At 49.2% G+C, this 12,252-nt stretch overlaps 1 protein-coding gene across 2 annotated transcripts; it reads left to right on the top strand.

Annotated features, from left to right (window-relative positions):
• The first annotated feature begins 147 nt into the window (after positions 1 to 147).
• Positions 148 to 7,916, top strand: ZSCAN10 (zinc finger and SCAN domain containing 10). Of its 2 annotated transcripts, XM_039885104.1 has the most exons (6): positions 148 to 280; positions 4,060 to 4,526; positions 4,747 to 5,014; positions 5,206 to 5,270; positions 5,446 to 5,503; positions 5,989 to 7,916. In XM_039885104.1, the coding sequence occupies exons 2-6, from the start codon at positions 4,131 to 4,133 to the stop codon at positions 7,515 to 7,517; spliced, it is 2,316 nt and encodes a 771-aa protein (XP_039741038.1). In that variant the 5' UTR covers positions 148 to 280; positions 4,060 to 4,130; the 3' UTR covers positions 7,518 to 7,916. The 2 variants fall into 2 exon arrangements, with proteins under 2 accessions (XP_039741038.1, XP_039741039.1); XM_039885105.1 differs by lacking the exon at positions 148 to 280 and having other exon boundaries at positions 3,748 to 4,526.
• The last annotated feature ends 4,336 nt before the right edge of the window (positions 7,917 to 12,252 follow it).

Raw genomic sequence — 12,252 nt, 5'->3', positions numbered from 1 at the left:
CATGAAGGAGTAATTAGACTCAAGCAGTTGGAGGTTGGAATTTGGATTAGCTGCTTTGTCTTTATTTCTTTGGCCCCGCCCTACATTCTCTCCACCCCAATCCCAAACTGGGAGGTTAAGGGTTAACTCTAGGAAGCCCCCACATCACCTGGATGGGACTGGGGCAGGCAACTTCCTGTTCCATTTTCCCGGAGTCCTCCAGGCTGGCCCAGCCTGACTCTGGTCCTGCGGCTCTCAGAGAACCCCAGCACCTCCGCCTCTGGAGTGGGAACCCGGAGTGGTGAGTTCCAGGGAGGCCTAAGGTGCGGGCTGCCAGAACAGACATAAGGGGTCACAGCAGCTTGAAGAGAGAATTGGAGGGAGGAAGGGGACGTTCCAGGCCTCGATGGTCAGGTGAGGGATTCAGTGGCTGGAAGAAAGTCTTGGGAGGGTGTGGGTGGTCTGTGCTGGAGAGGAGCCCAGTGCCAGCCAACTTGGCCAACATCAGGGAGGTGGTAAGACTTCCTATGACATGGGCTTGCTGTACCCACCGGGGAGAGGAAGACAGGCTCCATGTGCCCCAAGGTGGACTAACTGGCCTCAACTCAGCCCAGCACTGGGAGGAGAGCCTGGTCGACAAAGACAAGCAAGCCTGTTCTGCCAACTGTGTCCAAAGAGAAAGGGAAAGTTCCTAGCCAGAGACCCCAGCTCTGGGCTCTCCTGTTGTCTGAGCGGGTTTCCTAGCAGCACCTCCACCCTGGGCTGGTCTAGCCTATGCCTCCCCCATCTCTCTGGGCTCCAAATTAGGTTGGTCAAATATTAGAGTCTGGTTGTAGAGTCTCCCCACCCCCTACCTCAGCCCACCCCCCACAGATATGCATACTAACAGCTTTTGTCCCGGGGACCTGGGGGTGGGGTAGGGAGGAAGAGATTCTAAGGCCAGCTTCCCTGGAATTCTACCTCTTTCAAACCTTTCGGTGAGATCTCACTTGGAGGTTCCGGCGCCCCTTCTGTCTAGGCCTAATAAGGGAAATTCGGAACCCCCTTATTATTTTCTGATTCACGCTCTAATTGCCAGCTAAGACGAGGCAAATTACACGGGGCCGGAGGAAAACTTTCTTTTCTGTTTCTGAACTTTTGCAAGGTGATCAAGATTAGCATTCTCAATTTAAAGCAGATATCTTTGGCGTGATCTTCAACAAGTTACCCATCCTCTATGAGTGTGTTCTTTGCACTTGGCAAATGGAGAAATTACAATTTACCCTGTGGGCTGGAGTGGAATTAAGCAACCCAGATGAGCACGCAGTACCTGCCAGCTGTTAATACAACGTTTCTGATTGCACATGATTGGTTCTCTAATTATTTTGCTCTTGCTACCAAAACACGATGAAACATAAATCTGTTTTCTTGAACATGTAGCTGACCTTTTCTGAACCACTTTTGTATGCATTCCTCAAAAATTACAACTGCCAGGTAGCCATTCTCATTCTCTTCTACTAACAAACATCTAAGTCACTGTAAGTACTGGGTGAACAGTTATTGAAGGAGACCCAGTTCCCACTCACAGACCTAGGGGAGAAATACGCTCAACAGAGAGTGATACTGGAAGGGGAGAGACAGGTGGCTGGTGTGTTGTGGAGTCAGAAGTGAGGTGACAATGGGTGGAAGAAGTCAATGGTAAAAGGAAAATCTCCACATATGGTTAGGTGCCAAAGTGCAGGAAAGAATGGAGTTGGACTGGCTTGAGGGAGACAGGAGATGCTGTAAGGGGTGGGGAGAGGCTGGAGAAGTGCTGGAGGGAGGAGGGGGAAAGAAAGGAAGATTACGGAAGGAAGGGTTAGACTTGAGAGTGGCAGGAAAGTGGAGGAGGGGAGGGAAGCTGGGAAGATGCTGGAGGAAGGCTGGAGAGATGGGGGGCGGCCTAATCTGGTGGTCAGGTGGTCAGGATGTAGGCCTGGGTCTTTGTTTTAGCATCTTGACCCTCCTCTGAGGCAGGATGTGCTAGGATCAAACTTAAAAAAAACAAACAAACAGGTTTTCTCTGTTTGACCACTTCACACCCCACTCACTTCACCTGAAAAGGAGATTCACAGAACACTCAGCCCCAGCCCCGCAGCCTCATATCAGGAGGGTTCAGCAAACTGTCCAAAGCTCTAGACTAGGCTGGTTTCTCCCTGGCTCCATTGTCAAGGCTGGGTTACCTTCTAGGGCAAACATCTGTACCTCTGAGCGTTGGTGTCCTCAGTTATAAAATGGGACCAAATGTTAGTTATGCTCACTTGTGTTATTACTCAGTAATAATGAGAACAATCATAGCTCTTATGCACACTCACCATCTACTCCCTTTAGGTGTTGGGAAGTGATACGGGATGCTTTCTTTTTATCCCCGTGCCTGGGGTATCCATGGGGTGGGGGTGAAGGAATGGGTTTGGGAGTAGCTCATTTGTAACCTTGAGGCTGGAGAGCAGGGGGGCAGAGAGATGTTGCGATTTTGGTTTCTGTATTCATAAAATTCCTGCCTGAAATAAAATATAAAATTGCCCCTAAAGCCCTGGAACAAAAGTATAGGCCAATTCAGAAAAAGGTAAGCCTACTGGTTGTGCTGAAGGACTGAACTGAGTAGCCTGTGAGTGGGGCTGAACCTGGGGCAGCTCCCACTTTGGTAGCTGGGCTACCCCCCCAAAAAGGGAGGAGTAGCCCCATACAACCATTTGGGGTGAGGGGCTGAGTGGGCTTAGGAGGGGAGGTAGGGGAAGTTGTCAGTCACATGGATCCAGTGCCCCCTGGTGGCCAGATAGAAACACTTGTTAGCTAGACTCAGAGGGAATACCTCCCAGAGAGGTAGACAAAGAGGAAGAATCCAGAATTTAAAAAAAAATTTAGCAAAGAAAAGGAAATGATTGCCTCTCCTGTCTATTACCCATGGGCACATCCACTAGAAGCCTCTGAAATAGGTAAGGCAGATTTAGCTTGCCTTGGGGACATATCTGTCATGAACTTCTGCAAGCTATATGCCTCAACCTCTCACCTGGAGACCCATCCACCCATCCCAGCTCCTCAGCTCGTCCTGGCCTCAGAATGAAACCCAGGAAAGTGAGGAGACTGGAACACCAAGTGGGAGCTCAGCCCTGCACTAGTCAGCTGAGTGGCTTTGGCCTTGACTGCTGAGAGCCACCCCCAGAGCCATAAAGTGAAGGTCAGGCTATCTAGTCAAAGAGAGATCTTATGCATGAGCTTTCCTCCTAACCTTTTATCTTTAAATTTTTTAAACTTCTAGAGCAGTTTAAAGAGCAGTGCAATAAACATCCATATGCCCATCTCCCAGATTCCACAGTTGCTGTAATTTTGCCACATGGGCCCTGTCGGACCATAAATATGGTTGGACCTTCATGCCCCTTCACTTCCAAATCCTTCGACATTTAAAAATAAAGACATTTCCTACATACCACAAAACCAAAATTTCATCTCAGAAATTCATCTCCATTATCATCTAGTGCTCTATGTATATTCAAATTTCCCCAACTGACCCAAGAATAATTTAGAACTTTTTTTTTTAACCCAGGATTCAATCAAGTTCCTTCATTTGGTTGTAAGGAGTGTTAGTCTCCTCTGGAGCAATGTGCCGCCTACAGGCACTTATTTTTAATAAACTAAAGAACCTGGGCCAGCTGTTTTGGGGAATGTGCTGTCTTTAGGATTTGTTTGATAATTTCCTTGAGGGATCGTTTGACTTGTTCTTATTCCCTAAAATGCCCTTTAAACTGGAAGTTGGGTCTAAAGGCTAAATTGAATTGTGATGGAACATTTTTGGCAAGGACTCATCTTTGGTGGTGCCATGTACTTCCCATGGCAAAACATTAAGAGACAGGGAAAGCCAGATTGTCCTCTATTGGGGGTGCTAAGCTTGATTGCTGGGGTAAAGTGAGGAGAAGTTCTAACTGCTGCAGGAGTGGACAATAATACAGAACTGTCCATTTTCTCTGGCTTTGGGGCACTGGTCCGGCTGAGCTATTACCCATGACCGGTGCAAGAAATTATTCCTCTGGATACTATATCTTTTGGCATCTCTTAACACCACAGGTGTGGGAGCAGAGAAGGAGAGAGACTCGAGAGTGGAAGCAGCTGTGCTGAGGTGTCTCCTAAGGTGAAGGATGCTTGTAGAAATTGTCCCGGCTGCACAGGAACCAGAGCAACTTGGAGCAGTCAAACTGGAGGAAGATGAGGTTTCCGGCCAGGATGATCCCAGGCGGCCAGAGATCAGGCTCCGGCCGGAGGTGGCTCACCAGCTCTTCAGATGCTTCCAGTATCAGGAGGACATGGGGCCTAGGGCATCACTGAGCCGGCTTCGGGAGCTCTGCAGCTATTGGCTGCGGCCGGCGCTGCATACCAAGAAGCAGATCCTGGAACTACTGGTGCTGGAGCAATTTCTGAGCGTGCTGCCCCCATACCTCCTGGCCCGGCTACAGGGCCAGCAGCTCAGGGATGGCGAGGAGGTGGTGCTGCTGCTGGAGGGTGTCCAGAGGGAGTCCATTGATGTGGGGCCACTGGTAAGAGGGTGGCAACCAGGTGGGCTGGACAGCAGATGGGAAAGACAAGGCCTTTATTGCTCTATTAAGAAATCACTGAACACTCCACTTTCCTCCCTCCAACAATTCTTTCTTAACTTTCTAACTCCTTTCCTGTCTGACTCTCACCTTTCCTCTGTCCCATTTCCCTTGGAACATAGATTACCCTGTCTGTTACCTAACATGGATGTGTTTTGAACAGGATTTTAGTTTTAATGCTGGCAAGAATTATCCCCGTGCAGACATCACCTTGGAGGAACAGGGAGGCCCTTCCCAGGTCTCTAGCCATAGCCCCAAAAAAGAAGTGCCCCCAGATGGGCCTCCAGCCCTGGAGCCATCAAAGGAACTCCTGCCATCTCAGCCAGAGCCCTCCAACCCTACTGAGCAGGGGGCTTGGAGATGTCTCCCAAGTTCAAAGCAGCCACTGAGCCCAGATCCCAAGAGGACATTCCAGGCCCTGCAAGAAAGTGGTGAGGATCTGGTGCCTAAGGAAGGTGGGAAGCCAGGTAGGGAGAGAAGTGGGCAGCCTTCCTGGTTGACAGGAATGGGGAAGCCAAGATGTCTCTCAAGGGACCCTGGTGGTGGGTGCATGTCCTCATAGCCTCATGATGGATAAGGCTGGCTTCTCACAGCTCTTTCTTTCCCTCTCAATGCTTGTCAGCTCCCCAGGGCCCAAAGCTGTGGCCTGAGGAGAACTCCCATGATCAAGAGCTGGCAGCTGTGCTGGTGAGTTGTACTGTTCTCCTCGTACCAGGTCATTTTACCCAAAACTTTCTCTGCCTCTGCAGTTTTAGCAAATCCATGTCTTCCTGAATTTAAGCCTCAAAAGCTCTTCATTCTCCTCAGGTCCCAGAGCCCTGTCCTGACTCACCAAGAGTCTCTTCCCCTCCTTTTGTTACAGGAGTCCCTTACCTTTGAAGATGGCCCAGCAAAGAAGGCAAGGCCTGAGCACCCTCTGGGTAAGAGCCCCTTCTGGACTTATGATCACTTTCTTTTCATGCAGGGATTGGTTCCTGAAGCTCTAGACTCTTCCTGACACTTTGGTCTCTTTGGCTAAAAATGTGGTACTTTGATGATGAGATATTTATATTCAAAGACTTCATGTGTCTGGTCTAATCATCAATCTCTTTAACTCTGAGTTTTTAAACTACATGGTCAAGGAAGTGCTTGCCAGTGGGTATGGAGTTTCCATTTGTGGACATGACCAAGATCTGGCATTGGTTATAATGGTGACAGTCGCACAACATTGCAAATGTATCTAATGGACCTCAATTGTACACTATAAAAGTTACACAGATCAATTGCATGTTATTTGATTTTTACCCCACCCACTCACCAGCTTTGCAAGTTCCTAGGTTTCTTTCTGCTTCCAGGCAATGAGGTTCCAGCAATTCCTAGGATCCTCTCGGAATCAAACTGGCTGTCCTACTTTCTACTTTCACAGGTTTTGAAAGCAGAACCCCAAACGAGGAGGGTAAAGAAGATCCCAAAGGGGCTACCTGTCCTGCTACCATCTCGGCAGCGTCTCAGGCAGGTAGTCCCAGAGTGGTAGAAGATCCCCAAGTACAATCACTTGGACAGAGCTCTGGGGTGAGCAGCTCCCTTAAAAAAAGGTCCCCCACAGGCAAGAGTGAGGTTCTAGAGGTCAAAGTGGCCGAGAAGCCCCCCACGCCCGAGCCAGAGATGAAGTTCATCTGCACAGAGTGCGGGGTGTGCTTCCCAAAGCTGGCCCGCCTGGAGGGGCACCAGCTGCGTTCTCACCCAGGCTCGCGGTCCTTCCCGTGCCTAAGCTGCGGGAAGATCTTTGGCCGCAACTCCATCCTTAAGCTGCACATGCGCACGCACACGGACGAGAGGCCACATGCCTGCCACCTCTGCAGCCACCGCTTTCGTCAGAGCTCACATCTGAACAAGCACCTGCAGACGCACTCTGAGCCTGCCTTCCTGTGCGCCGAGTGTGGCCAGGGCTTCCAGAGGCGGGCCAGCCTCCTGCAGCACCTGCTGGCGCATGCTCGGGACCAGAAGGCCCCCTGCACTCAGGAGACCAAGACCAAAGCTCAGGAGCTGGCCATGGTGCTGTGCTCCCACTGTGGCCAAACCTTCCAGCGGCGCTCCAGCCTCAAGCGCCACCTGCGAATTCATGCCAAAGACAAGGGCCGCCAGCGCTCCGAGCACAGGCCCTACGTGTGCAGCGACTGTGGCAAGGCTTTCCGGCGCAGCGAGCACCTGGGGGCCCATCTGCGTGTGCATACAGGCGAGCGGCCCTTTTCCTGCCAGGTCTGCGGCCGCAAATTCAGCCAGAGCTCCCAGCTGGTCTGCCACCAGCGGGTGCACACGGGAGAGAAGCCGTACAGCTGCCCACAATGCGGGAAGTGTTTCGTGCGCCGGGCGGGCCTCGCCCGCCATCTCCTGACCCACGGCGGCCCGAGGCCTCACCGCTGCGCCCAGTGCGGCAAGAGCTTCAGCCAGATGCAGGATCTGGCCCGCCACCGGCACAGCCACACCGGCGAGAAGCCCTGCCGCTGCAGCGAGTGCGGCGAGGGTTTCAGCCAGAGTGCACACCTGGCGCGCCACCAGCGCATCCACACTGGGGAGAAGCCCCACGCCTGTGACACCTGCGGCCATCGCTTCCGCAACAGCTCCAACCTGGCCCGCCACCGCCGCAGCCACACGGGTGAGCGGCCCTACGGCTGCCAGACTTGCGGTCGGAGCTTCCGGCGCAACGCCCACCTGCAGCGACACCTGGCCACCCACGGAGGGGCAGGAGACCAGGCAACGTCTGGGCAGGTTGAGCCACCCCAGGAGTGCCTACAGTGCGGCAAGAGTTTCAGCCGCAGCTGCAACCTGCTGCGTCACATGCTGGTGCACACGGGGGCCAGGCCCTACTCGTGTGTGCAGTGTGGCCGCAGCTTCAGCCGCAACTCCCACCTGCTGCGCCACCTGAGAACCCATGCCCGAGAGACCTTGTACTAGCTTCACCCGAGTTCCACCAGGCCTACCCTGCCTGCCTCTTCCTGGCCAGGTCCAGGTCCCTGTCCCCCAGCCCCAACCCTGGCCCACCCTACCTCCCTCTGGAGCTCCCTCAACCCTGCATGTTTGTTCTTCTCCAGAGGCATCTCTTCTTGACCTCAGAAATGTATTTCAAAATTCCCTAAGTAAAACAGCCTTCTTGAAAGTGGTCCCTCTTTCGCTTTTTTTAAGCTCACCCAAATACCATTTGTAACCCTCCTCACCATGTCACACTGTGATGTCTTTCTCCCTCCCCAATACCTTCAATAATAGGCTGGATGGAAACAGATCTGGGGAGAGGTTCTCCCATCCCAGAAAGGCGCAGAGTGGCGGGATAGGTGCGTGAGGGGGTGGCCATCTATCACAGCCAGTTGTGGGTAAGGCCAAGGAATCTCACCCTGGACTGTCTTCTTCTTTGGAGTCCACCCTAAAAATTTGTGCTGTCCAATACAGTATCTTTTAGCCATATGTGGCTGTTTAAATTAATTAAAATTGAATAAAATTTTAAATCCCAGAGTCAGGATGATTATGGGAAACCTGTCATTTTGAAATGTTGGCAACTAATTCAAACAGACAATGTTAACAGATGAAATGAAACCCGTCTGCAGCCAAGTTGGGTTGTTAGTTGGGGACCCCTAACCACCCCATAATTCTCTGAATCCAAAGCTGGATCGTTGGTGTGCCCCACCTTCTTTTTCCTACACATCAGGCATTCTTGGCCTGCTTCATCCTCATGTGGACAAACTTTTCTTTTTTCTTTTTTTCTTTTTTTTTGATGGAAGCCAAAACTTGTACTTCACAAGAGTTAAAGTTCACACATTAACCAGCTACTAGAGCTTAATAACTGATTTATTCGGTGTTACAATATTAGCGGTCTTCTCGCAATCAGAGGTAAAACCGAAAACAGAAGAGAAAAATATTTGATCAAAAGAGACAACTAGATAAATGTCTACTTGTAACCAGAAGTGCCTATGGAAAAAAATTAAAGGCGTGATGCAGAAGGAATTTAGGAATAAAAGAGGAATTAAATTAACTTTCTTGATGATAATGCTGGAGAGGAAAATCGAAGTCATTTCTGATTGATAATGGAGATTGAAAGAAGTGAGGAATCTCAAAAAACATCCAAAACATTGAAATGGCTTTCTATTTCCCTTAGATTCTGACTCAAGACTAGGAACTAACAGGGTAAGGAATGTGACTCATGCGAAAGCTTATCTTCAAAGTGAAAGCTCTGGTTTAGATAGCAAATGCAACACCCTCCCACTAGCCTGCCTCTCCAGCACCTGGGCAAGCAACTGATCAGGGGATTTCCTTGCTGAGACCAGATTGAGCCTGGTGACCCTTCTCTACACTGCCAGGCAGCCATTATTCATTAACCCCTTTATTGCCCAAATTGGAACCAATTTGCTCTTCTCAGTTTTGATGTTAAATAGTATGCCCTCCAGGGTTAGAGTTCTATATATTCCTATAACCAATAGGAGTATTCCAAGAATATAATTTTGAAATGTTTCCTTTGGAAAATTTTTACCTTTTTTGAAAAATATAAATGCTGATAGGATCGATAGAAATCACTTAAAATTTCAATACAGTCAAAGGTAAATTCTCAATTAAATCTTATGGTCAGCATTATCAGTTCAAAGTTAAAACCTACAGAAATTCTAAGGCACACTTTGTGAGCTAGTCTATTATTTGTAATGCGGATTATGAAATTATGCATTTCCACATAATTAAGTCCATGGAAAACTTTAAAATAGTGAAACATTACCAACATAAACAACTGATTACGATCCCAAATTGTATTGGATAATACATATTACACAAGCTAATGTATTACTTTTAAAATGTAATCGTGTCTATGGCCATGCCACCCTAAACAAGTTGGAGATCCCATTCTGATCTCAGAAGCTAAGCAGGGTCAGGCCTGGTTAGTTCTTGGATGGGAGACCACCTAGAAAGACCAGGTGCTGTGTAGGAGTAAAAAATAAAAAATAAGGGATTGTAAGCTGACAATGTCCTTGCAATCTGTGAGGTCAACCAAGGGTTGCCTCGCCTAAAAAATAAATAAGTAAATAAAATAAAATGAAATAAAATGTAATCGTAAACCAAGACAAACTACAAACCCCTTGAGTGAACTCTAGTGAACCACTCAAACATTTGAGTAACTAAGAACACGACATTAGTGACCAGATGGTTTTATGGAGTCATTTTCCTGTTTTTCATAGAGCTGAATCATTACATTTCTAAAAATCTTTATATTTTTTAAATTAGAACATTGCCCACTACCTCAGTGCTTGATCTTGAAAATATACTGGAAATGGTGGTACTATATCTTCTTGGCACAAGAAATTTTGTTAACAGGAAGAAGGAACTAAAAAACATACCTTCTTGAAGAATTCTTTGATAAGTTTTTGTTGTTGTTTTTATAACAGATGAGAATATGAGATTCATGAGAGAAACAGATCTTAAATCATGTGACTTCTGCTAAAAACATGAGAAAAACAGCCCATTGCAGTTCCAGGGCACACCCAAAGATGTCTGTGGCCTTAGTCTGTGGCTTTTCACCCACTAAGATACTGTGAATTCCCTTGGTCCCTCCACCCACCTGACACATAACTGCTCTTTAACAAATTTTTGTGCAAAGAAAGAGAACTGATCCGCCAGGGCTCAACGGACTGAGGGAGATGAGTGGGCAAGTTCTGAGCCTGGGGAAGGTCAGTGCTTCGGCGGTTGGGAAGTATGTTGGGGTACAGAGAGTCATGAGATGTCACAGGACAAATCTGACTCGTGGGAGAAACAAATTTGACCTCAGGGAAGAACATTTCAAGGAAGAAAGATGGGTCAACTAAGAGACCAAGAGGAGAACCCACAACACTGAAAGTTATTATTTCTTGAGCACCTACTATGTGCCAGAGAATGTGCTGGTCTATTGAGAGGGATAAGACCAGCAATACAAGGGAGAGGCAGCCTCAGGAGAGTAGGGAAGGGCAACTCAGACAGAGGGAACAGCATGGGCAAAGGTCTTGAGATGAGAAGAATTTGGCAGTCAGTTGGAGAATGTTGTCCAAGAGGGGAGATCTGCAGGGACCTGATGCCACAGACAGGGCCTTACAGGCCAGGTCAGGCTTCATTCACTGTGGGAAGATGGGAGGTTCTTAGGCAGAAAGTTATTTTAAACAATAAATCATTTAGGCCTTTGCTGCTGGATGGAAATAGTTTGAAAGAGGCATGATTAGGGAAATGAGCTAAGAGGGCATTACAGTTGTTCAGGCTCCCCGTGACAGTGATTTCAAGTGACCACAACACCCCTGGTGGCTTCAGCACAGGGGGAGGGTTTTCTCTAAGAGTCAAGTGAGAGGACATGAGAGGTCAGTGGAGGTTTGACATAGGGTTGGTTACTTGAGAAATGCAGGGGTGGCGTCTGAAAGAACTTGAATGGTGACTGGGAGGTGAGGTAAGGATATGGCCAAGGGTAGGTGAAGGCTGGTCAGCACATGCAGTGGGCAACTCCCTTCCCCTGGAGCTGGGGAAATCGGAACAGAGATGGGCTTCCCAGTGTAAAGGCATGTCAGAGGGATCTCCTGGAAGTGAAGGAGGGGTAGGATACAGGCCTAAGTGGGGCTCTGCTAAAAGGAACTCTCAGATTGGACTGGCTTTTTCCTGAGGAAGGAAGGGGCCAAGGCCAAGAGGAATAAAGACTTTTACCCCTAGTCCCCTCCCCTGCGAGGTAGGGCAGTGTCCCTCAAAATTATCAGGGCCACCAAGAATTTATTGTCAGGGTCTAGCCTCCTCCTGCAATACTGACAGTTGGCCCCTACAGGGCAGTCTTTGTAGGAATTAAGAGTTCATTCCTACCATCCAAAAAGGGTGTGAAGAAGCTGGCAGATAAGAGTGCAGGATACTGACCCACAGAAATGTCCCTATCCTTCAGGCCTTCCTGGCTTCCAAACCCCTCCCCCACCCCCCTCTGCTGGTGTGTTTCCTCTTCACCAGGCCCATTTCCTCCCCTTCTTTCTTGCTCTATACTTCAGGCCCCACCCTCATCTTCATCTCAGCGGCTTCTGTTTGCTGCCAATCTCACCTGAATGCAAAGCTGGTCTACATGCATGGGCCCGAGGCAGGAAGTCAAGGCTGGGGGGTGAGGGGAGTGGTCAGGGAATTTGGCCTCAGAAATAATCAGCAGTGCCGGCCCTCTTATCCCTTGCTCCTGGTTCCCCCAATCTCTGCTTTGCAGGCCCAGGTGAGGCCACAGACCGAAAGATCAGACTGCTGCCCGCTCTCTACTCTGTCTTCCTGCCTGGCCCACATAGGGGTATGCTATACTCTCTTCCCTGCAACACTGCCTCAGTACACAGGCCTCTGATCTTTGGAGAAAGTTGAAAGATTTCAGAAGCCCCAGCCCAATTTGAGCGATGAAGGCCCAAGAGGAGGCTCAGGAGAAGAAAAGGAGGTCAAACTCAGGCCCAAGCTCCCTGATGCCCAGGAGTGGGCAACTATTGAGCATTAACTATGCATCGGGCACTGTGATAAGCGATGTACAGGCTGAAATCTTCAAACCCTCATCACAAGTCCACAGCCAGTGCTCCATTTACAGATTAGAGAAGTCAGGTGTCTTATCTTTGCGTGATCACCAGAGCTAGACCCTGGCCTGGGTCCAATTGATACACTGGGCCCTCGGCATCCCATCCCGAAAGACAGTCAA

This window comes from Pteropus medius, unplaced genomic scaffold (genome assembly GCF_902729225.1).
Source record: "Pteropus medius unplaced genomic scaffold, Ma_sr-lr_union100, whole genome shotgun sequence".
Lineage (NCBI taxonomy): Eukaryota > Metazoa > Chordata > Mammalia > Chiroptera > Pteropodidae > Pteropus > Pteropus medius.
The sequence above is the reverse complement of the archived record's forward strand: the minus strand, read 5'-3'. Positions and strand labels throughout refer to the sequence as shown.

Coding starts and splice junctions, on each gene's coding strand:
- ZSCAN10 (XM_039885104.1), top strand. CDS start 4,131: ATGCTTGTAGAAATTGTCCCGGCTGCACAGGAACCAGAGCAACTTGGA. Junction 5,015..5,205: donor CCAGGCCCTGCAAGAAAGTG/GTGAGGATCTGG, acceptor AATGCTTGTCAG/CTCCCCAGGGCCCAAAGCTG. Junction 5,504..5,988: donor AAGGCCTGAGCACCCTCTGG/GTAAGAGCCCCT, acceptor CTACTTTCACAG/GTTTTGAAAGCAGAACCCCA.